At 43.1% G+C, this 26,653-nt stretch overlaps 1 protein-coding gene across 2 annotated transcripts in view; it reads left to right on the top strand.

Moving 5' to 3' along the window:
- LOC121282069 (hematopoietic progenitor cell antigen CD34-like) overlaps positions 1 to 26,653 on the top strand; it is a 66,383-nt gene that overhangs the window by 1,585 nt on the left and 38,145 nt on the right. For both annotated transcript variants that reach the window (XM_041195484.1, XM_041195483.1), the window contains exon 2: positions 25,233 to 25,316. In XM_041195484.1, coding sequence (XP_041051418.1) covers positions 25,233 to 25,316 — 84 coding nt within the window. The remainder of the gene's footprint in view (positions 1 to 25,232; positions 25,317 to 26,653) is intronic.

Raw genomic sequence — 26,653 nt, 5'->3', positions numbered from 1 at the left:
TGTTTGTCCAATTTGGAGTGCAGAAGCTCTCCCTGCAGTGTCACACTCCAGTTACTGAGAGCTCAAACTCAGATTGGCGGAGCCAAATCTTAGCTAATTTAAAAGCAAAAACAGAAAATGCTGGAAATACTCAGCGGTCTAACAGCATCTGTGGAGAGAGAAAAAAGAGGGCAGAATATTGCTGTTGGCATGCGGGGGCAGGCCTGACATGCCGACATGTAAAATGACAGGCGATAACGTTCTCTCTAGGACACCCTCAATCACCCCCACGTCACCTTCCCGTGCAATCGCAGAAGGTGCAACACCTGTCCCTTTACCTACTCCCACCTCACTGTCCAAGGACCCAAACACTCCTTTCAGGAGAAGCAGTGCTTCACTTGCACCTCCTTCAATTTGGTCTACTGCATTCGCTGTTCCCAATGCGGCCTCCTCTACTTTGGATAGACTAAACGCAGACTGGGTGACTGCTTGCAGAACACCTTCGGTCTGTCAGCAAGCATGACCCAGACGTTCCTGTTGCTTGCTATTTCAACACCCCATCCTGCTCTCTGGCCCACATGTCCATCCTTGGCTTGCTGCATTGTTCCAGTGAAGCCCAACGCAAACTGGAGGAACAGCACCTCATCTTCTGATTAAGCATTTTACAGCTTTTCGGACTTAACGTTGAGTTCAACAACTTCAGACCATGAACTGTCTCCCCATCCTCACTCCTTTTTTTATCCCTTTTTTCAATATTCATTTTAATTGTTTAATTTGTATTTTTTATCCACTTTTATTTATTTATTTTCATTTCTATTCATTGTTTAATCCCCACCTTTTATCCTATTTTCAATCTTTTTTCCCACCACCATCCCCTCCCCCCACCCCCACAAGGACCATCTATCATTTGTTCATGTTTTTCTTTCCAGAGTGCTTGAGTTCTTTCCTTGTCCTGCTATTATCACATTCTTCTTTCTTACCTTAATGCCACCATCAGCACCTCCATTAGCCAGTATCATCATCATTAACACCCCTTTGTCCTTTTGTCCATGACATCTCTGGCAACCTCTCCTTTACCTCCACTTATCACTGGCCTTCTATCCAGCTTCACCTGCTTCACCCCCCTTAAACAGTATAAATTCAATTACATTTTTACTTCTCTTTAACTTAGCTAGTTTAACCAGCTAAAATGGCACATCATGCCAGACAAAGCACAGGTAGACTTACTGTTATTTCTGCAGCAAGAACTACACTACTGTACCCACTTTGGTACAGTTTTGGAACTGAATGCAAAGCATCCCTGTGTACAGTAATAGGTTGCCTGCACACTCCTCCCCCACCCCCACCCCCACCCCACCCCACCTTCCAGATTCCATTAGTGAAATGAGCAGGCTGGCTGGTGCTGGTGAATCATCGGATGTGTCCTGGAATACTGCTTCCAGTATTAGATTCCAACATCTGTTCAGAAGTTGGTTCTGAACATCCATGGGCGTATACCCTTGGATCCATCTAAAACCCAAAGGGACCTCAATCAGGTAGTTAATCATTTGTTGGCCATTAGCCAACTATGAGCACTGGTTTGAGCCTTCACTAGGCAGACAGTAGGTACCAGGAGCTCCTTATGAGCAGAATTAGGAACATCACTTTAGAAATTTAGAGCACTGGCTACTTCTCAAGCCATTCATTGTGGGCACTGTACCTGGATATAAGATTCTTCTTCTCTGGGTAGCTCGATTACCTGAAAATTGCTAAACCATGGCTTATGCATTGGTTTTACCACAGAGCAGGGCGATGTGGCAGGCCCCACATCTACCTCAGCTGGAATGGGGATTGAATCCCATGCTGTTGGCATTATTCTGAACCATACACTAGCCAACTGAGCTAACCAGCTCCACAGATATAAGATTAGATATTCTCATAACCACCTTCAGGTAATGCCTTCCAGCATCTGTTGTCCCAAGTCCTAGAATTTCCTTGTGGAGAAAATGGAGTGTGATATATGTCTATCCAGGAAGATGACAATAGTTACTAGCCACCGTCAGTTTTTTTATCACCTGTTCATTAGACATTTGCCATCAATGTAGTGAAAGAACCTAAAGAAGATAGTTTACAATGTGATGTACTGGATGCCCAAGTTTAACACAGTGTGCCAGGCTTAGTCATCACCAGTTGTATAATCCAGATCCATGGGCAGAATTTTACGTGGGTGCGCACCCGACCTGATCGGGTGTAAATTAGCGCGTGATGACATTGGGCAAGCCAGCGTGAAATCGCAGTCGGAGGCCGATCGCAGGTGGCAGGCCATTTCCCAGGCCTAGCCGCCCAACGACCCGAAAATCAAGCCCCATGTGTGAAGGGCCTTAGTGAAGAGTTATGTACCTGTGAAAGGTTAGTGTAAGTCAGCACTCTCCATTCCTGCAACTGCTTCTCACTCTTGCCACAAATTCACTTCATAGAGAATGCATTGCTCTAACAGTGATTGGGTCATCATGGGTGCATTTATGTTAAGCACAGGAGGATAATAGCAATGCATTCACACACTTTATGATCAGTTGTGCTGTTGCCCATACCATTTATGAGGAGTTCCTCAAACCAGTAAGGGTGATTCAGTAATCTACCATTCCCAACTTGCAATTTGTGATTTTCTGTCCCTTAAGTTCCCAAGTTAAATCTATAAAATTGCTGATTTAGTTGCTGACAAGCAGTGCTGTTGCTAGGCCCTTCATAGGAAGTTCCTGGAACCTGTTCCTCTGCCATTTCCACCAACTCCAGCATGATGCCATCACAAAACACAACTTCCCTTCAACCCCTCTGTCAGCATTCCATTCCCTTGAGGACATCCTGGTCCACTCCTCCATCACCCCCAACACCTCGCCCCCTTCCCACGGCACCCTCCTATGCAACTACAGAAGGTGCAATACTTGCCCCTTTACCTCCCCCCTCCTCACTGTCCAAGGATCCAAACACTCCTTTCAGGTGAGGCAGCGCTTCTCTTGCACCTCCTTCAATTTAGTCTACTGCATTCGCTGCTCCCAATGCGATCTCCTCTACATTGGAGAGACCAAATACAGACTGGGTGAGCGCTTTGCGGAACACCTTCTGTCTGTCCGCAAGTATGACCCAGACCTCCCTGTCGCTTACCATTTCAACAAACCATTCTGCTCTCATGCCCACATGTCCATCCTTGGCTTGCTGCAATGTTCCAGTGAAGCCCAACGCAAACTGGAGGAACAGCACCTCATCTTCCAATTAGGCACTTTACAGCCTTCCGGACTTAACGTTGAGTTCAACAAATTCAGACCATGAACTCTCTCCTTCATCTTCACCCCCTTTTTTAATCCCCATTTTTCTACATTCATTTATATTTTTTGTCCACTTATTTTTATTCATTTACCCGTGATTTTATTCCCTTTTATGTCCAAGTTTCTATCCTTTCTTTCCCCCACCACCATCCCTCACAGGGCCATCTGTTACTTGTTCCATTTTATTCTTTCACACAATGCCACCCTTGTTCTGATGTAATCACATTCTGCTTTCTTACCTTTATGCCACAATTAGCACCTTTTTTCGCACTAACCACTACACCAACACTCCCTTTGTCCTTCAGTTTATGACATCTTTGTCAGTCCCTCCTTTGTCCTCACCTATCGCTGGCCTTCTATCCAACTCCACCTGCAACCCCCCCCCAACCCCTTCCCCCCCCCCCCCCCCCCCCCACCCCCACAAACAGTATAAATTTCATCACATTTCCACTTCTCTTCAGCTCGGAAGAAGGGTCATATGGACTCGAAACGTCAACTCTATTTCTCTCTCCACAGATGATTCTAGGCCTGCTGAGTTTTTCAAGCATTTTCTGTTTTTGTTCCTGGTACCTGTTCTCTGTGCAGTGAAAGTTCAAACCCAAATAAGTAATTAAATTCCTTTTGTACTTTTGTAGCAAAGTACATTCAAATAATATAAAGTTAAGAATACTTTGCAATAATTGGTGAAAGAATCAGTGGGGAAGATGAAAGGAATTTATGCTATGCAGTGATTTGTTATGATCTGGAGTGCACTATCTGAAATCAGATTCTATAGTAACTTTGAAAAGGAAACATTTGCAGTGTTACCAGAAAAAGACAGAGAGTGAGACAAATAGGATAGCTCTTTCAAAGAGCTGATGCAAGCCCAGTGGGCCGAATTACCTCCCTCTGTGCTGTATGATTCTATGATTTCATAATTAAGTGAAGCCTTCATGACTGCTGGAAGCCATTTACAGATGCTTTAGGGAATTGTGCACCTTTGAATTGCTCTTGGTGGCCTGAGGACTAGTGATCAGTGTAGCAGCTGCTAAATTTCAGTGGTGAAAATTTGTTACATTACTTGCCTGGTGCTTTTCCATCTGTCAGTAGCTCATGCAGCTAAAGGAAGGACATCATTCCAAAGTTTACTGGATCAATACTGTAACTTAGACAACGCAGTTTCCTTTACCCAGTGTAGCCTTGTCTCCTCAGTGACTTGTGTTTAAAAGTTTCACACCCATTTTCTACATGAAAATTAACACAAATGTTTGGGTCAGTGTGTGTCCTCACCCACATGGGATCCTGTGAGCAGGTCAGATTTTGCAAACATACAGGTATTTTGAAACAGCGTTAATTTGGTTACACAGTGAGTTCTGTCCAAATGTGAGACAATGCAGAATGTTTGGAGATTACTATGTTCTGTTTTAAGATGTAATCTTCACCAGAGTATCCAATGTGATAATTTTGAAGCAGAGAAATTTGTCACTGGACCTCATTATTTTAAACTATCACTTTTAATACTACCTGTATTTGTCAAAACACATGCACTTTAGTTCCCTTATTTTTTATATTATTGACATCAAAGGGACAATTTTCTGAGACATCAGATAACTGTTAGGAAGAGATTTTTAGAATTTAGCGGCAATGTACAAACAAGGCAGTTAAGCTAAAGAGGGAACTAGATGGTTCAATGAGTTAAAACACTTGTCTCTCTGGGGGCAGAGTTTGAATCCAGCTCAGATTCATAGAGCCTCCTCTTTCTGCAGTAATAAATACAGGAAGACCTGCATGAAATGGGCCTGTGCTCTCTCAAGCCCAAGCATGATGCAACAGCACAAAAGGTTCACAATTTGTGCAGGCTTAATCAATGCCTGAGCCAGCATGATCACGTGTGGAATTGGGCCGTGCAGACGACTTCTGCTCCCTGTGAGTTAGTTGCACGCAGCTGGAGCAGCATTTGTGGTCTCACAATTGACCTCAGTATTTCCGGGTGCAGAGGCTTTGAATATCATCCAGTGTTCCCTCTTTTGACCGCAGTGACTCCTGCTGAAAATGCACATTGGTGTATATCAAGTGAGAGCAGAACTGGGCTCAGTTATGATGATCCTCATTAGACCAACGTTCACCAGGCAGGCTCACAAACAACAACATCGCTATTTCGTTGAGGCAACAGATATAGATCAGTGCCCATGAATCAGTGCTAATGGGAAAGAGAGAAATTAGAAGAGAAAAAAGTGCAGACCCATTCAGGGTGACGTTAGCTCTACCTGTCTTGCTGTACCCGAATAGGTAGGCAGTTAAAATTGCCCAAAGTACTTAAGCACCCTGAAGCCATTGAGAGCTACCTGATCCTGAATTTCACCCATTCTCCTAAGCATTTGGCAAGGACACCTGTCCAAATCTGGTAGCATCCTTTTTAATATTTGCATGTTAAGTCCCGATGGTGACTTGAGGCCAGATTCTATTTTCACTAGATGGCCTGATTAGACAGCAGCAATGATCGAGTTTCCCACCAAGCCAACCCTGTGGGGAAGAAGATCAGGGCCAGAAAATGTCTAAAGAGTTAAGTTTTTAACTTTGATCTTATTTTCCTTTAATTACGCCAAATGTGTGTCGGTGCCTTGTGAGAATGGTTAAATGGCCTGAACAATCTCGTCCTATGTGGGTTTAAAGGTCAAGCCACAGGCTGCATCTGAATAAACATCATTATGTAACTGCTGTAATTATTTCTTAGTCTTATTAATCATTGGTTCGATGACATATTTATGGTAAAAACACAGTTCAGCCAGATTTTAAAGTGCATCCTGTCACCTCTGCTATAAATAACGATCAAAGTGATTTCTTTTTCACTCAAACAATGCAGACCGTTTGTTTTTTAGAGGAACTTTGCATTTTAAGAGGCCAGCAGAGAGCCCTGTTTCTGTCCCTTCGCATGTATGCATTTGGCACTAATAGAGGCTATAACGTCTCACCTTTCATACTTCCTGGTTAAAACAAAGGTTGCATTGTCAACGTAATTCATTCTTCCTTTTGAAAATATTGAGCTGGATCTTGCTGAAATGGGACATCTCATGCCATACGGCATTAATTAGACCTTTTCTGCACCATTCTGCTCGAAAGAAAGTTTCACCATAACTTGCTGGAAGTATACACCATCAACAAAAAAGATGTGATGATTTAGAAAGAGGAACAAAGGAGTGTGAATTAGAGTCAGAACAAATAGTGGAAGACAAATAAAGAGAGCCAAAGAGGATTAGATTGAGAAAGAAAAAAGAAACAAAGTAAAATTGTTAAAATTTGACATTTGACATTTTCCCTAACAACAATTTACAGCAAGCAGCATTTGTTTCACCAATGGTGAGAGGGATGTCAGGAGGCTTGCGCCCACCCAAGGGCCAATTGAGACACTCCTCCTGCCACTGCTGGGATTTAACCAGCAGCAGGAGAGGCCTAGGTCAACCATTCAGACTGGCAGCTTTCACTTGGAGGGCAAGGAGGTGTCTCCTTAATGGGCCTGCTGGGCCCAACAGGGGGCACCCTTCCTTCGTTTTCGCCTCCTCCTGGCCTGTCTGCCCAGGCTCCCCAGCCCCCATCGTCCCCCTCGTTAACCCCCCCACCCCAGAATAAAATATCTTCTGTGGCCGTATCTTCCTCATGCAAGTTGGAATGTGCATTGTCCAGCCAGTAAGAACACTGTTTTCAAACACGGAGATTAAATAATATTTTACCTCTTTGGCTTGAATTGTGAAAACAAACTAAAAGGTGAAGATTTTTCAGAAAAAAGTTACCTGCTAGAATCAGAGGGCGGAATTTTCCATCTGCATTGGAGTCGGGCGTTATGGCAGGCGTGAGCAGACATTAAGGCAGGAAGGCCAAAAATCAGCTTCATGACATCGTGAAACCAGTTTGCTATTGTCTGCTCCTTCCGTCAATGTCTGGCCACCTTTCCTGCCACCACACGTTGGGAATGTCATTTTAATACATCTGCATCTACTTGAATGTGTGATGGATTTGTGAGTGTGTGAATTGAGAGTGATGAGAAAAGTTACTTGCCCCGCTGTAACAGATGAGAGCATTTATCCTCTTCCTGCACTGGGTGACTGTCCTCTTTTGAATGGCATTGGCAATGACCGCCTCCCATGCTGGGTTGGTGACCATGCTTGCTGGCCTTCACCCAGAGCGGGGGTAGAGGCCTTTGCGGTGGGCCTCCACTGCATCCAGTAGGCACTCAAGGGAGGTGTCGCTACATATGGAGGCAGCATGTTTCCTCCCTTTGGCAGCCATCAGTTCCCAGCAGCATCCTATCCCTTGAAGAATGCTAGCTCTGTGCAGGGGCGGCCTTTAAATATGGCGCCCGGTTTACTGAAAGCCTGAGGTGACAGCGCAGCCTGCAAATCAGAGGCCGGCCCACCAGCAGCCTGGCAAGTTTCCTGGGAATGCATAATTAATGAGGTGGGAACAGGAGGATTTAGCGCGAAAATCCGCCATTGCAGTGGGCGGGTAAAACGTCCTTTTTCCCGCCTGTTACCACATTTAGTGAAAATCTGGGATGATTATTCCCAGAGTTTTTAATGAACTCATTTAATCATTGCAGTGTATTTTGGATCAGGAAAAATATCTGATAACATGAGGGTCAGCAGTAGCAGTTTGATGCAAGGCTGGTGGCTATTTCATACTCTCATGCCGTGCTCAACCATTTTCTAGAGTTGCTATCCTACTAACTGTGGAGCCATTGTTGTGGATGCAATGTACAAAAAAGGTTCATGTGAAACAAACTAATGTCAAACACAGATGAGAGATGGATTGCTGCACAATAATATGACAATTACCCAAACCTCTAAATTGCAGTCTTTTTTTTTAGATAATTGGTAACATCTTTAATTCAGAAAACAGATTTAATACATAAACATACCAGCTTTATAACATTTTCCAAGACACATTGTTTACGTGTCCCAAATTACTTTCACATACTTGTGCACACAAATGAAAATGTTAGTTTGAAATAAGCCACCTGTTCATCATGACTTTTAAAAGCATCTCCAGTATTTCTATGTGCAGAAAGAATTACACTTGCCATTTATAGGAGCACAATGCCCAAGGTAGATCTTTGAGTCTGTAACATTTAGTCCATATTTCAGGTGAAAGTATCAAATGCAACTCAAATGATATCTCCCGCAATCTGTTTGGATTCTTGATATTTAGATCACATCGCTAATGGCCCAATGGTTAAAGGACATTGTTTAAAGCTCCATATCTATTCTCCATCTCCAGTGTTTTAATAAGAAAGTGCTTGTGGAACTTGAATTAACCAGTTTACTGATATTACCAGAAAGCTTTTAATCTCAAGAATTTAAACGTGCTTTGTTTCTAATCGATGCCCCTCTATTATTAAAATAACACAGTTTGGTTCTCTGTCCTTTTGTTCGAACCATATAAAATTATCAGTCATAGTTCACCATTGAACAATCTGATGTAACAGCTATAATAAGCAAACTGGCCTTGTTAGATTCCACACCAGTTTTCCTACTCTCAGCCTGGCCCTGTAATCAGCCTCCTGATGCCTATTCCTTCCAACTCTGCAGTTAGCTTGCTCCATCCCATTAGCATAATTCCCAGTGGAGCCTTTCTGTTTCCTGCCCCATGGTACCATATCTTAATCCAGTCCCTAATCTCATCCTGAACCTTGGTCCTATCTACAACCTTGGCTCTGAACTGCCTCATAATCCCCAGGTAATTTTACAGAACCTCCCATTGCCTTGATCTAACCATTTTGCCTGCTGTCAGCCATGGCGTTCTGTAACCTGGAAACCAACCATATTTACATGTTCAACCCTCCAACTCAGAGCTACTCCTTACAGATAAGCAAACACTGTGTGGAAAACAAAATCCAGAAAAACTTGTGAAAACAACTGAATTGCATTCAAATACATGGGCTGAAAGATCTGCAAGACTTATTTGCTTGGTAGCAGGTTGTATTTGATAAGTGAGGTCTGCATCTATTGACATACAACAACAATTTGCATTTATATAGCATCTTTAATTTGACACCGAGCCATGTAAGGAGATATTCGAGCGATAATCAAACCTTTGGTCAAAAAATGAAATTTAGGATGTATCATAAATAATGTTGAGAGATGGAGAGTTTAGTGAAGGAATTCCAGTGTTTAGGGTTGAGGCAACTGATGGTGAAGTGATGAAAATTGAGGATCATGCCAATCAGACAAGCAATGACTGAATTCAGCTCCATCTAAATCTTCTCCTTTTATCAAAACAATAGCATCCTCACTTACTTCCACTTTTACGGACACTGAGTAGGTATATTTACATTTTCATAGTGAAAGATGAGATAGTTGAGATACTGGATGAGTGCAAAATTCTTAAAGATGAGGTATTGGATGGGCTGGATGTATTTAAAACTGCTAAGTCACCAGGGTTAGATGGGATGCATGTGAGGATGCTGAGGGAAGTAAAAATGGAAATTGTGGCAGTATTGGCCATAATCTTCCAGTCCTCCTTAGATATAGGACTGGCGCCAGAAGACTGGAGGATTTTGAATGTTACACCCTTGTCCTAAAAGGGAGTAAGGATAAACCCAGAAATTACAGGTCAGTCAGTTTAACCTTGGTGATAGAAAAGATAATCCAAGATAAAATTAACAGTCTCTTGCAACAAGTTTGAATTACTTAAGAAAAGCCAGCATGGATTTGTTAAAGGAAAATCTATTTTAACTAACCTTATTGAGCTTTTTGATTAGGTACCAGAGAGGATTGATGAGGGTCATGCTGTTGATGTGGCTTACATGGACTTGCAAAAGCTGTATAATAATGTGCCACATAATGGGCTTGTCAACAAACTCATCACTTTATTGAGTTCTATGGCTGATGTTTCAGTTAACTACCATCCCAATAGCCTTCTGGCTTTACTTTTCAGAGAGCTTAAAATCCTTTTTTCTCTCTCTCTCTGACAGACACTGATCCCTCTCCGTGTCCCTTTGTCACTTGACCACTGCTGCTAGGTAACAGCACAATTTTTTCTACTTTGTGCTTTTCCCAAAATCACTAAACTCCTACTCCTTTCAAACCATTATTTTTTAACTTCAGGATTTGTAAAACCTTATTAAAAATGTACGTACACAAACAAACCCAAAAGGCCTCACCTTTTAGTCAAGAGTCCATCCAGACTTTCCAGCACTAAGGCTCACAAACACAACCTAAATGAAACTGGAACCCTTTCTCCCTTACTTAACACAAAAATATATATATATATATTCAACTTAAAAATTATACATAGGGCCATAACTTCCAACTAGCTTTGGGAAGTGCTGGCCCACAGGAATTAGAAGAAATAAAGGCACATTTACCTGGTCTTGAAAATGATGCTGGCCCTTCCTTTCACCAGAGCTGCTTGGGGCTTGCATCGAAAGATTCCTCGCAAGCCCCAGCGAAGTGTAGCTCTGGTGGAGTCAAGGAGGCTACCCCCCCCCCACCCCCCTTTTACAGCTCTCGCTGCGGTAAAACAGGTAAGTTTAAAGGGCCAGGGAAATTGACAGGCCAGGGAGAAGGTAAATGTCTAAGGTAAGTGGATAGGATTTGGGGGGTGGAGGGGTCCGGGTGGGGTGGGGGGATGGGGTCCGGTGAGGTGGGAGGGTGCTGGAGAGTTGGGGGGGTGTTCAATTGTGGGGGTTGTCCCATGAGGGGGCCAGGGGTGTGGGGGAAAACCCATGGGTCAGTCTGGGTCTTTGCAATAGCTACCTAAAATTTAGAAGAGGTTTTAATTCTTCTAACTTTCTCTGAGTAAATATTGTAACCCTGGCGGAACCATCCGAAGTATGCAATTTAAACCGCATTTTCAGTTGGTTCCCAGCACTGGGTAGTTGTCCAGAGAAAGTGTGCACTTCTGGGTAATGGCCATGCAAACGTTTACCTGGGTCTTCCGAGAGGCATTCCCCAGCACATCTTTGCGATATCAGCCCCCGCAAATCCAACACTGGGGAGCTCGAAGGTTATGGCCCATTGTTCCCAACAATACATCATTGAAGATGGCAGGGCACTTTAAGAAAGTGGTTAGAAAGGCATACTGGATCCTAGGCTTTATAAATAAAGTACAAAAACACGAAGGTTATGATCAACTGGTATATGGTGTCCAATAATGAGCAGCACACTTTAGGAAGGATGTGATGGCATTAGAAAGGGTGCAGAAAAGATTTATGAGAGTGGTTCCACAGATGAGGGACTTCAGTTACATGGATAGATTGGAGAAGTTGGGACTGCTCTCGTTAGAGAAGAGAAGGTTGAGAGGAGATTTGATAAAAGTGTTCAAAATCATGAAGGCTCTGGACAAAGCGGATAGAAACTGTTACCATTGTTGGAAATATCGAGAACCCACAGGACATTGATTTAAAGTAGTGAGCAAAAGAACCAATGGCAACATGGGAAAAAACAGTTTCAAGCAGCAAGTGGTTTTAGGATCTGAACTGCACTTGCTGACAGTATGGTGGAGGTAGATTCAATCATGTCTTTCAAAAGGGAAGTAGATAAACACCTGAAGAGAGACAATTTGCATGGGTAAAGAGAAAGGGCAGGGGCGTAGGACTAGGTGAACTGCTCTTGCAGAGAACTGGCAAGGACAAAGTGGGCAGAATGGCCTCTTGCTGTGATGTAACCATTCTATGAAATGCATCTATTTACAATCTGATATTTTACTTTATAATCAAATATATTTATATGTAACAATGTGAATAATTTTAAATTATATACTTGAATTTATTTACTATCATATGGAATTGGAAAATGTGATTAATTTTTTCTTTTACACTGATATTTATTCATTGTACCCTATATTGTATATTCTCTATGTTTATGATGGTCAGCTACTCATTTGTAATGATTTTATAACAAGGTGCAGCCACAGCTGAGAGGCACACATTGAATTTTGTTAGTGTTGTTCATGTAAGAAATATTTATTTATCCAAGTGCAGTGAGTGTATATGCATTTATTTATTTCTATGTTCCATTTTTCATTTTTATTAAAACAAAAATCATGAGGAATGCCTTGTGAGATCTGTTAGTTTTACAAAAAGTTTCAGATGGAATAGTGCAAAGCTCTAATTATTTTGCAGTTTTGAATATTTATTTACCAGAGATCATTAGAAATTAAAGAACATCACCTTTGAAAGGAACTTAAGATCTAGGTTATCTCTTGAAAAAAATGAATGTCAAGCCTGCTGTAAAAGAGTTTGTGCAGAACATTTTGTTATTTTTAACCTATAATCTACACAGTGTAAAATTCTTATTCAGATTCTATTTGCATTACACATTGGGATAACCATTGTTTATTTAAACAATTAGCAATGCAAGAAAATCCGTAATGATCAAATCTACAGAAATCTTTTGGGTAAATAGAAAATTAACTTTCAGTGTTCGGTTCCACTGTGTGTCAATGAGGTACATTCACATGTGCGTATTGAATAGTAAGTCTTCGTATCACTGTCATGATTTGGATACTCTCCAGATACTATTTCACATGAGCAACACAAAAGATTGCATACAAAGGCAAGTCCTTGCTTCCTATGAGCTGAAATGTTGCATACAAAGCAATCATTGGGCAATGATCTTATATATTTTCAAGGTGTACGCAGGAAACAAATGGATTCAATCTTGACTTTTGGAGGCTGACTGGCTTGGCCATTTCCACATTTTAAAGGCACAGACAGTGACTCCATGTTAGGGTGTTTGTAAAGGCTGTGCATATAAGTGATCAATATAACTATTTTTTAACACCTGGACAAGCTTCATATTCAATGCGGCTTAAACAGTTCATTTAGACAAAGGTGAGTCTGCCATTGCTCTGGTATCGGCACAAGAGACAGATAATAGTAATGCTGAAATCCTACAAAGAAATGTTACAAGTATAGAATCCTTCATGATTTGAAACAAGACTTATCTGTCAGACTGCCTACTTCTAAAACTTCTCAATCATATTTAATGAAGACTGACATCTGGATATTATTTTATGTTGGATTATCAACAGATTTCATTTCATTGGCTTCAGATTTCCCAGTGTCTCATGCTGGTGGTGAGCAGTAACTGCTAAGAAGGCTGAGGGTGGAACTTTCTCTGAATTGCACAGAGTGCGGTAGCAGGCAGGTAAAATGGAGTCCTACCCGCCGATAAAAATGGTGGGTTTTCACGCCTTATCTTCCCCAGTCTGCCTCATTATATATTACTCCTGAGAAACATGCCATTTCCATGGCAGGCGGGTTCTCATTCGCCCGCTCATCATCACCCTGCAGTTGAATCATGCCGGCTACCATCTTTAAAAGGCAGCCTCCAGCAAAGTGCTCATTGCCACCAGCTCACCACCGCAGCCTGGGAGACATGACCAGCAAAGGCAAAAAGACTGCAGCCCTCCTGCTTCAACAACGGGTCCCTCGAGCGACTGCTGGTGCCATGGAGGCCCGCCAGGATGTGTTGTATCCCAGCCCTGGCCACAGGATGGGCAGCAGTGTCACCAACATGGCTTGAGAGGCAGTGGCAGTGGTGGTCAGCGCGAACGCTCTGCAGAGGAGGACTGCCACCCAGTACCGCAAAAGGATGAATGATCTCCTCCATTCCACCAGGGTAAGTCACTCTTCTCATCACTCCCAACTCACACACTCACAAACCCATCACACACCCACAGGGCCCTCACTCACTGCCAGTGCAAGGAACATCACCATTCACTCTTTCACACACACCATCATTGCCCTCACCCCATCCATGGGACCAGGCACACAGGCCAGGTATACTTAACATCTGGCCTGGCATGTGTCTTGATACAATCTCCCCATCTCTATCCATGCAGGACAAACTGGCTCACAACAGGAGGGAAAAATCACAGACAGGTGGAGGGATGCTGGAGATCAAAGTTCTGACAGAATTCGAAAACAGGGCCATCCAGCTGGCTAGCGATGACTGGGACCGGTACTGTGCTGGCGGTGAGTCCAGCACTGTTCTACCAAGTGAGGATCCAGTAGTGCAACACCCATCAGATAACCATGTTGTGAGTGATGTGTCCTCTTTCACAGGCCACTGCCATACACTAATTATCTCCCCTTGCTTTCGCAGGCACACCTGCCGAACAACCGACAGAGTCCATGACCCATGGCCTCCAATCAAGCTCTGAAGAAACCTCTGAAGAGGAATCCGAAGGCACCCTCCCTGAAGTCCCGTCACAGAGCGCCCCCTCACCCTCAACCAGTGCAGACACACATCTCGGTGGCTTTAGAGTAGCCTTGGGATCACAATCTGGTGAGCACAGTAGGCAGCAGCAGGGAATTCCCAGGTTCCCGGAACTCAGAGGAGTGCTGGAGGCCAGAATATTGCTGAGTCCAAGTCAGATGACAAGCCTCTGGACTTGGTCATGTCACAGTTGCTGGAGATGCAAAGGCAAGCTCAGGAACATCAGAAAGGGATGTTCGCTGCAATCCTCAGATTGCAAGGCTCGATGGAGGAGTCCGTCCGCCTTCGGACCAACACTGACAGGATGGCATCCACCATGGAGGCCTTGGTCCAGGACGTTGCTCCTGCACTGCTGCACGGGCTTAACTCCATCACTGATGCCATAGTTGGCCTCCAACTGTGCATATGTGAGAGGGATGCTGAGCAGCTTGATCTCACTCCAGCTAACCCTTCCACTCTTGGAGTCAGCCAGGGGCCCTCAGATATCCATAGGGAGGAGGATCAGCGGGTGCACGCTCTGGGGCCACCCAGTCAGGTGACTCTGGGAGTGATCAGCCCATCTGAATCCCCTCTTCTTGTGACCTCCGCAGATCCAGCTTCACAGGCCAAGGAGGGTGCAACTACCACACTGCAGGACCCCGAAAGCAGACCAAGGCCCTCCAAGTTTCGGCCCTCCAGAGGACACCAGCCAAAGTCATCATAGACAAGGCATCACAGTCAGCAGGCTGCCTTCATCTCTGCTGTGGATGTCCGGGGAGCACCAAGACATAGCGGCAGGGTTAGGAAAGTTAGGCAAAAGTCATTGCACAGCCTGGGCACAGGTGTTGATCACTTGTACATACTGTTCACTATTGTCAATGAACTGCGTAGAATGTCTCCCTGCCTATGGTTCCTTGTTCTGATGAGCAGTGTTCTTGTCACTCAGATGTGAAACCTTTCTGCAGAAGATAACAGGCAGGTGTCTCAGTCCAGGGCCTCTTCCCTGTGCTCTGAGTGGCCTTCAGAGCACAGTGATGGTCCAGTGATGGCGGTGCTGGTCATTGCTGCCAGAAAGTAGTGGGCAGGTGCCACAGAGTTCTCTCATTCTCTCTGTGTGCTCTCAGCACATTTAAAGTGGGGCTGGCCCCCATCACACCAGCATCTGTGACCAGTGATGCTGTGCACCAGCTCCTGAAGGGCTGAGGTGCTGAAAGCGGACACAGCATCAGATGCGTCTAAAGTTTCATGGCTGCATCTCTGAAATGGCCCTGATCACAGAGCACAAGCAAGCTGCCCTCAACCAGACAGGAGTCAGACATTCTCAGTGTCTATGTGAAGATCTATGGAGTGTCCTCACTGCATGTTGTCATGATCCTGCGATCAAGCGACTATTAGGGCCTCCCCTGCATCTGCATGACAGGAACATTCTCACAGTCAAACGTTCACAACTGCGATGTGACGATCTATGGGGACACCTCACTGCAGGTCGTCATCATCCTCCACAAATCGGGCAACTATGAGGGCCTCCTGCACATGTCTGCCCTGTTTCGCCAGTGCAAGAGCCTCATTCCCATTATCGTCACCATGGAGGGCACCCTCACCCTCATCCTCGTCGGAGGAGATGTGCAGCTCCTCCATCTCCTCCTCAGCCAGATCCTCTCCACGTTGCACCGCCAGGTTGTAAAGGGCGCAGCAGATGACGATGATACATGATACCCTCTGCGGACTGTATTGCAGGGCTCCACCAGATCGGTCCAGGTACTGGAACCGTATCTTCAGCATCCCGATGGTCTGCTCCACCAAGTTGCGAGCTGCTGCGTGAGCCTCATTATAGCGTCGCTCTGCTGCAGTCTGAGGCCACCGCACGGGTGTCATCAGCCATGGCCTCTGTGGGTAGCCCTTGTCCCCAAGGAGCCACCCTTGCAGCCTCTGTGGACCCTGGAAGACTGCAGGGATCTGTGAGTGACTCAGGATTAGGCATCGTGCACACTCCCTGGAAACCGTGCGCACATCTGCAGGATCCATTTCTGGTGGTCACATAGGAGCTCCACGTTCAGTGAGTGGAAGCCCTTGCAGTTGATGAAGTCCACTGAGTGTAGTGATGGAGACCTGAGCACCACATGAGTGCAGTCAATCACACCCTGCACCTGTGCAAATCCTGGGATCAGGGCAAATCCAATGGCCCTTGCATCCCGGCTGTCCTGGTCCCGGGCAAAATGCACAAAGTTGTGTGCCATGGAGAAGATGGCATCCGTGACCTCATGGATGCATTTGTGGGTGGCAGATTGTGAAATCCCACAAAGGTCACCTGTGGAGCCCTGAAAGCAGCCACTGGCATAGAAATTGAGCGCCACGGTCACTTTCACAGCCACTGGCAGTGGATGCCCTCCATGTCCCCTCGGTGCCAAATCCTGCAGTAAGTGGCAGATGTGAGCCATCAGGTCCCTAGACATCTGCAGCTGTCAGAGACACTGGTTCTCAGTCATCTGTAGGAATGGCAGGTGGTGTCTATAGACCCTGGATGTCGCTAGGTGCCGACCAGCCTCGGCTCACTGCCGCTCCTGGGCAGCGTGTGTGGGAGCCCCTGCTGCCCTTTCTTCCTGAGGTTGCTGCTTCTGCCTTTGCATGGCCAGATATAAAGCCCTTGGTGGCCCTTTGATGCCTCCGCGATACTTGCATGGGTAGGCAGGCTACCAGCCCGACCCCAATCATATCACTGTGGCTGCGCCTGATCCATCTTAATTGCAGAGGCATGGTCAGTTTGTGAAGGTGTCCCTAATGCATGGCCATTTCCCTCACTTACCCTGTCCCCCACCCTTATTGCCTGTGTGCAGGATGCAGCACCAGGGCAGCAGTTGACCCCCACCCCCCTCAGCAGTGGCCTCCGATGCTGGCCAGAATTTGTCATCAGACACCCCCAACCCCAGCAGTCACCTCCGAGGTTGGCCAGCACCTGCCTCCCGACATCCGCCCCCAGACACCCACCCCACCACCCCCCCCACAACAGTCGCCTCTGAGGCTGTCCAACACTTGCCCCCAGACATCACCCCCCACCCCCCCAGTCAGAAGTCGCCTCCGAGGCTGGCCAGCACTTGTCCAGAGACACCCCCTCACCCCTCAGCAGTCACTTGCGGGGCCGGGCGTCAGTTTCCCCCACTTCCCCTTGCGCTCCTAAGGCCTGTAAAGAACGGGCAAGCTGTGGAGAACGCTACTGCTCAATCATCCCAGTTCCCCCCCAAAGTGAAGGCCTCCAAGTGCACGTCACCTGTTTGCTGTTGTGAAACACGTTGGCATGCTTTCCCGCCGGCGTGGACGGACTATATGGCGGCGTTCCAAGAGCCAGCCATCATGAAGTGGGTCCCGCCATATTTTCCGCGCATGCCACCTATCACTCCCGCCACCAGCGGACTCAGAAAATTCCGCCCTTAGTCTGGTCGTACTTTCACACTACATGGCATGATTTCAATTCCCTCTGACCAAACAAGGGGTACACTTACCATTCATTTCCACCAATTCAGCTATTTTAACACTGCTGTTTTATGATCAAGCTTTTAGGTGCAAATGGGGGGTCATATTACCTAGAAAGGACCCCAATGTTATTTTAACTGCCTACTGACTGGGCCACTTGCCACAAACACACCACTTCCAAAGTGTAACTTCCCAAAACCCCTGCCCACCTGTCAAGCAATCTTCATCAGTGTGGATCCAGCAAGCTGCTTCAGGACACATGTTTCAGCTGGCCAGCAGGATGCAGGGTAATGCAGGCCCATTCATCCTGCCAGATTCTCCCCCAAGAATAAAAATTCTCCTTATTTGTATTCTTTTCAAGTCTGCACTCATTTTGACCACAGCCGAAAATCTGTCAGGCAGAACACAAAGCTCTCTTATTTGGGGCCTGAAAAGTGCAGTGAACTAGATACTGGGGTTTCAACTCTGGCATTTGATTTCAAATTCAGTGCCCAATGGCTCAATGGGATGAAAATCTTCTCTGTCTGTTGCTTGTAAGAATTTTGCATGATTTATATTGACTGTTCTCCAACCAGTTCCTAGGGGACATGGGCGGTGTTTCCACAGAGCTGTCCTTAATAACAACAAATTTGGCACATCGCTTTGGGAGGTCAAAGGTTATCTGGCGTGGGAAATGAAAAATGGCATTTGCTACAGTAATGGTGCAGCGCAAATTGCCCACCCAATATGGAGCCTGCCCAATTTTTCTTCCATGTAATCAATGGATGGGTGAGAATCAACTCTGCTAGGCTACTGCTAGGTGATGAAGAAGAAAATTGACCCACTGCTTAGGTAAAACTTTAAAACAAAACCCTGAAATCACAGCATGGATGCTGGTAAATGAAAACTAATGGTTTTGTCTGAAATTATCTGGCCATTTTTACTAGTAATTTAAAGCTCCAAGATTCTTCCCAAGGTAAAGAAATTCTCAGTCACTGTGGTGTAAGCAGGAACCTACCTGGGTCAGTGTTCCCCTGGGAAGATTAATTACCCATTACTTTGGTTTCTCCCATAAGCTTAGTGTAAATTCTGCTGGTTTTCATGATAAGAGTATTTTTTTTTAAAGCATCACATTGTCGAGCTTTCATGGGAACATCTTGTCTGAGGTATACTAAGAAAGAAAATGTCTTTAATTCGGGGAACGCTTTGCTCCATATTGCAATTGCAAATTCTAATCTGTTAACTGTTCCTCTGTAGTTCAGGCCATAGCTAGTGTAAATATGCTTAAATCTTATAAAAGCTCTTAAACTTTGGTCAATACACAATAACATTTGTCAAATTAGTTCTTGTAGTAAGCACACTTCATGTTGATGCCTTCCAGGGGATAATCATCTGAAAGATTAATTAGGAGACAGGAATGTTCTACGTGTTATCTCTCAACCACTAGCTAAAAATCTTCAAAGTGAAACATTTGTCTTTGGCAATGTTTGGTATTTGCTGTGCAAAATGTTGCTTTATAACAATGATTTTTTTTAAAACAAGATTCAGCATTTGAACATTCAAAAGCTGATCAACCTGAAATGATAAATTGGAAATATTGATTTTCTCTCTAGATTTTGTCCTATTTCTTGCAGAAATATACAATCTATTCCAAGGACATCTGTAACTTTATTATAGCTCATCAATGGATTCAAATTTGCCAACTATTTGCTAAGTAGGATTTGTGAAACATGATGAAGGCATTACATCAGTACAATTAGGTAAGATTTTCCAGAGTACAGCTGGAAAACATAACCCAGTCAAACCACTCTTTAGAGGCTTCTTCAATCCAGTTTCAACGTATTAACCCTGTGTGGAGTTTGTTGACAGTTACACATTGTTTAAAAGAAACCAGGATGTTTTAAATTGAATACTGATGGCCCTTACTGTTCCTTAATTTGTGGGTTGGCAGCCAAGTGTTTTGCTATATTGGTTCGTCAAAGCAATGGCTGAAATGAAAATTGTTGCCATGTACTAACAACTGAATTCATCGAGATATTTGACGTATTGTTTACTTGTAATTATTTTTATCAAGGTGAAGGATTCCATTGGTGAGCCAAAAAATATATGGGCCACGATTTTAATGCCCAGTGTACAGCAGAAACTGGGTTGGGGAAGTGGCAGTTAAAACGAGGACAGGGACCTATCACCTCTGATTCCGTAGCAGGAGAGCAGGTCACAAGCAGGAAGGCAGAGGGGTCCTCTTTAAAAATGTAGATTGGCATCATCAGGGCACACCCAGGCAGTTTTAGTTGGGGGCCTGAGTGGGGGAGCAGACAGCTTCTCCATATGGCCTGACTAACTAGGAGGTGGATCATGAGTCAGAGGAGGCCCAGAAAGGTAAGTTATTAGATTTTATTTTAGATTCCTTGTGGACCAGGAGGAACAAGACAGCTTGTTCCAGGCTTCACAAGGATGAGTTGGGCTTCCTTTGCCGTGGGGTCCCTGACCTCACTCTCCCTTCTCCCTCACTGATCATATCAAGTGCTTCTCCACCTCCTGCTGACTGCCAGGAATAGTTCTCACAGGCCCCTGGCTGCAACCTCTTCCTGCCGAATTCCAGTTACCCTTGCCAGTCAGGTAGTGGAACTGGGAGGGTTCGAACGGAAGTCCGAGAAAATTTACAGAAATGAGGCTCAGCAATTAAAATTGAGCCTGGCTTAACCTCTCAGTTCCATCCAGGCATTCTTCAGGACTCACGTACTCCATTCTCTGCCCTTACCCAATTGAAATCAGGACCATGAATTAGTAAAAATTACTTGGCTGATCAAGCCAGTTCATTTTAGCTATACACTGTGACCTATGTTGATTTCCTTATTTCAGACTGGGATGTGTTCCAATATTTCTGCAGTTTTGCTATTATCATAAGAAAGAACCCTGAGCTGCATCTGAAACCAATTTGATGTTATTTCTGAGCTGGAAAGAAATTAATGGTCCAAATCTACTGGTCTCCGGATCATTAGAGACTGGACATATGACTGAGATGTATGTTGGGACCCTGTGGAAGTCATGACGCACAGACATGGCATGTTAACGACATATGGGGCAGAGTTTACAGTCCCATCGCAGCAGGGGCATGACCAAAAAATGTGGCAAGCCATTTGAACATCTATTGACTTTGGTGGGACCATAAAATCCAGCCAGCATAAAATTCCACCCATGGTGTTATTAAGGTGAAAATCAGCCAGGAAATTCAGGGGATTAAGAGATTTTCATGAGTTGCGAATCTCCAGAATTGCTGTCCAATTTACACTGTACTGCCTTTGTCTTCACACAAATAACATCTCACCTTAACCTCACCATTATTTTTAAGAAATTACTGGAATTGAACATTTATTAGCCATTAGACTTGCCATGGAAAGTTAAGTCTGATAATTATAGACATGATATTTACTGATGCGATACCAATCAACCTCTCTGGCCCAGAAAGAGAACAATTTAAATTGTTCAATCTCATTTTTGCATGTAGTCAATTGTTATTAGAGATTTTATCAATGTCATCTTTTGAATTATTAAATATCTTTCTTACTTTTTCTTTCTATCTTTGTTTCTTTCTCTCCTAAATTAATCTATCATTTTCTTTATTTCTCTTTCTGGTCCTGATTTAACTCTACTTCACCCTCCTTGTCCATTGTTCCTCTGTTTCTTTCTCAATCCTTAAACTGCATTTGTTAGCGAGATACACAATTGGTCCTGCCATACACTGAGGTTTCAGATGCCTTGTTCCCTCATTGAGACATTATCGGCTTGCACTCCCAGTGAGTTAAGTGCAATAGCATTTCAAATTGAAAGGTGCAGGAAAAAGCCTAACTAACATCGTGGACCATGAGATGCCCTGATTCAACAAGACACGGTCCATTATGTTGGGGAGTCCCTCGGTTTAATAGGCTTAGCTGGACTTCACATGGTGCTAGGTCATTTGTCTATACTGCAGAACTGCTTTTACATTATCTGAAAAAAATATTCCTGTTAAGTTATACCTTTTATATACAAAATTGCAAAAAAGGATTATTGAAAAATGCTTGCATTTATAAGAATTAGAACTGTCTTGTTGGATGTTCCTTTATTATTGGTGCAGATATGGGATGATCAGAATGAAGAATAACAATATTTGGAAGCTTGCACCCAGTATCATTCATCAGGTGCTCCTAATGACAATGTTAATAGAATTTATGTACAATTTCTGTTGATACACTGAAACTGACCTCAAGCTACTTCAGCAGTGTGATATTTACTTGCCCATATTTTCAATATTTTTCTCAACAAGATTGCTGAATTAATCCAATGCAGTAATGCAAAAGGAACAGTTTATGCCATGAATTTTCTCAGTTGGGAAATTAGCCCAAACCACTTAGCAGCAAACTGCTGAGGCACAATGACTTTTTTATATTTAGACCCATTACTATCAGCACACTACCACTAATCCTTTCTTCTCAATCAGAAAGTTATGGAATGATATAGCACTGAAGGAGGCCATTCAGCCCCTCATGCCTGTGTCATGTCTTTGAAAGAGCTGTCCAATTACAAGAGTTTCACCTCCTGCTCTTTGCACATGGACTTGTAAATTTGTTCCCTGCAAGTATTGATCCAATTCCCTTTTGAAAGTTACTTTTGAACCTGACTCCCCCACCCTTTCAGGCAAGTACAATGCAGATAAAAATAACATGCTGCATGAAAAGAAACAGTTGTGTGATGCGGTTCACTTTTATAACTCTAATCAAGATTTAAAATTTTTCTCACAATGGTAACAATTATTATACATGATTATCCAAGATTGTTGAAGAAAATACATTAGCCTTTAGGGTGCTTAATATTCTCATCACTTCTCCAATTAACCATATGCTTGCTTAATATAGTCCTCACTGAATAAGGCAGTACTGAAAACAGGGCTGAAAAATAAATCTACACATACAAACTGGTGGAAAAATAAACACAGGCATGGATATCTTTTATGAACATTGTTGTTGCAAATACTTTGTGATGTTGGGATTCCTATTGAATAAGATCATACCCAATAACTTACACAGTGTGAAGGTGTCTGCCATGGGCATAAAAAAGAATAAATGCTTCTTGCAGATTTCAATGATCAGTTAGAAAAAACAATAAAAGTGAAGGGGATTCGCCACATCTTAACAGCATGTACTGGTATTGTGGAAGTCATAATCTTCAAAGCTGCAAATTGTTGGCTTCACATTATTAAAACTATAACTCCAGGGACCACTTTAATTGGTTAGTTTAGGCCTCCTATTCGATGATTATGGAACTGTTAAGGGAATATTTGCTTGTCGATGTCCGAATTACTGTATTGCGCAGGAGAAGGGAAATAACTTCTGGTGTTTAAACTTGCAGCATGCTCTGCTGTTCATATATAAGGAACAGAGGTAATAGCGTTATAAAAATACCATATGTTTGTGCCAACATCTCCAGTCCTTTCTCGAATTTCTTGCTGCCCTGTTTTCTGTTACTCACACAAATACTGCAATAACAAACTTTGGCATCAAGGTTTGAAGCGTGCTTCATTGTTTTTCTACAATTACTTCTCTCTAACTGAAGTTTTTGGTTTGTGAAAGAGTTAATTTGTGCAGGTATAAAATAGAAATCTAGTCAACAAGCGATAAGGAATTTTGAAATTTTATTATTGAAAAAACAATAAGCAAACAAAATTCCAGCATAATTGTTAATTATGCATGTAAATCAAGCTTCTATGAGAATGCCTTGCAGTAGAGTTCTAAAGGATCTGACCTTTCTGACAGGAACCTGATACTCTATCCCTTGGGATGCTAATTTCTTACTTGTTCTAAAAAGAGGAAGTGGAGCTCAAATCCCCATGAAAAGGCTTCTCAAGGGATTACTGCCAAGCAGGAGAGCAGGAAAGAGCAAGTCAGCAAAAGTCCTATTGTATAGATTAGTTGTCATCACCACACTCCTGTACTGTAGTGAGACCTGGACAGTATATCAGTGACACATAAGAGTGCAAGAGAAATTCCATCAACAATGCCTCCGTCACATCCTCCAGGTTAAATGGGAGGGCCGTCAAACAAATGCTAGTGCCCTTCTTGAAGCCAGCTCCTCAAGCATTCAGGCAAAACTCCTGCAAAATCAACTTTGATGGATTGGACACTGTCCAGATGGTCTAAAAGCATCTACCCTGCCAGGTCCTGTTTTCTCAACTCAGCTTTCTTGGGACACAAAGAAACTGCTTCAAAGACACCCTGAAGCTCTCCTTGAAGTGTGGCAGCATTGACATTAATGACTGGGAGGAGCTTGCCCCAATCATTCAAAATGGCGACAATTTGCCCATCAAGCTGCATCACGCTCTGAGTCTTAATGATGAAGCAGAACAGTGGCAGAGAAAAAAAGAAAAGGAAGCAAATCCTGTACTCTGGATCCCAATACCTCATGAGCTATCCTGACCCACATGCCCAAAAATCTGCAGGTGGAGAATTGGCCTGTTCAGTAACATGAAGATCCATGGCAGAAACTCGCGACCCTGAGTAAAGCCAGCTTAAAATTGAAGGACAGCCGCCAAGGATGACAACATTCAAGCAATCTAGCTTCCATACAAGATGGAAGTTTTCAACTGTAGGATAGGATAGTGTGTGTGTGTGGATTTTTTTGTTTTTGGTAGATGAAGAAGCCCATACAAGATATAGCAGCTGAACAACTTTACATCAGAAAACTCATTACAATAAATTGTCTCTGAAATGTAATCTTTATGCAAAGAAAACCTTCTGAAATATCAACCCAAAATTTGCCTTTTACTAATTTAAACCAGTGCCTCCAAATGTCCAATACTCTTCATGTAATTTAAAGTAGATTTCCAGATTAATCTCTTCCACAATAATATTCATTTGGTAGTGCAAAATTTGAGTATTGGTGAAAAAAGTGACTTTTTTTGTTAAAGCTTTTCATCTTGCACACATCAAGATAATTCGCAAGAAAATGCCAATGTCAGGGGAAACAACAAATTTATACTGTATGAGAAAAGAGTGCTGATTGGTTTGCAAATGGTCTCTACTTGGTGGAGGCATTGCCATGTGGAATGCACCAGTTGATGTGACTGACAGTTAACTGCTAAGCATTCTTTGAAATTTAAACCAGGCATCTTGACTCTGATTGGTCAAGACATTGCCCTGTGGAATGAACCAACGAATGGCTGTCACTTGTTTTGTTTACCTGCAACAAGTGCAATGTGTGTTCTTGTTCTTTCTGCCTACAGCCATTCGCTCGTTCAATGATGCAAATGATGTCACCTTGTTAACCACCTTCTGATTCTTTTTCAATGTAGTCCAATGGAGTTGTCACAGTTCAGCACAAGCCATTGACACAACTCCAACCGTTGCTGCAGCAAAGAACAACAATACACTATCAGGTGAGTTTAACTATCATTGGTAGACTATCAGCTTCATTATTTATATTTAATGTATTAGTATTTTGAGCATAATTAAATCAAATTACAAATGTCAAAGGCCATTAAAGACTCAAATTTATGCTAAATATGTAGAGAATAATTTTGTCATCGGGAGAATAATTGGATAGATTTTCAACTTGTCAGTTGCATATTATAGGAACTGTCCTTCTTTGTCTTTCTACTGATTTCAACACTGTCTATAGCCCAGGCGCTAAGTTGTAAATCTGCTCGAAGGTCTTCAGATGTATTCTCTGATGTAAACTACTTGCTCACTTGTCTCTCAATGTTGCCAACTAGCCTCAGAAGTTAAACATTTTTCTGAAATGAATAAACTATTTTAATTTTGTATCTGCCTAACTCTAACCCCTGCATATACTGTTGGTAATAAATTGGACTGTGATTTTGTCATTTGGTTTCATCTCTCACCTGCCTGCTTGTGTTAACATGCAAGTAGCTTGGTGGAAACTAGTTTACATGTTTTGAAAGATGTCTGTGTATATAATGGGTTTTAATGTGCTCCGGAGAGAGGAGGCAACAACACCTGATGTTACAGGTAAGATGAAATGGCCAAAGTCTTAATCTTGATTATTAATAATTGCTCCTAAAGGATTTTTAAACATCAGAATTAATTATTCCTGATTAAAGCTTGATGCTAAATAGAATGACATGAGTTTCAAAGATCCTCCACTCTTATAAACTCTATTGCAATTGTTAAAATGATGAGTGAAAATGCAAAGCAAATGGTTTGTATTTTGATGATGCTTGTGATTCCACCAAGACTTTGTTAAATTGCATTACCAGGAGGCCCACTTTTTAAAGTATCTTTACCCCCATCTTGTTTCGGTCATAAAGAAACCTGCAGCCACTATCTAATAAATTATTGTATTAGGATTTTTAAAAATCAGGTTGTTGGCAAAACACTAGAAATTCATTTCATCTCCTCAATCCTCTGCGGAAATTACTCTGATTCCATTCTGATATCAGAAATAATAGTAGGTTGTAATACATGAAAATTCACTACAATATATTTACAGCATCAATTGAGTACCATATGCTAAAGTATCTGTTGCTATATTTGTACCATTTATCTATTATGAGACAGAACAATGACTGCTTTATGAGTTGTAAAATTAACTTCATTTGTATTAAGTACTTCAACAGGTTGAGTCTCTCCCTCACACATGTACACACATGCAGACACATACACACACACACATCCATCATGCACATCTTGACAAACACATACAAATGTAGACACACCTTTGACCCAGAAGGAGTAAAGCAAGGAAAATTTGTAA

Source organism: Carcharodon carcharias, chromosome 9, assembly GCF_017639515.1.
Source record: "Carcharodon carcharias isolate sCarCar2 chromosome 9, sCarCar2.pri, whole genome shotgun sequence".
Classification (NCBI taxonomy): Eukaryota; Metazoa; Chordata; class Chondrichthyes; order Lamniformes; family Lamnidae; genus Carcharodon; species Carcharodon carcharias.
Note: the sequence above shows the minus strand (reverse complement) of the source record. Positions and strands in the feature narration are given on the sequence as shown.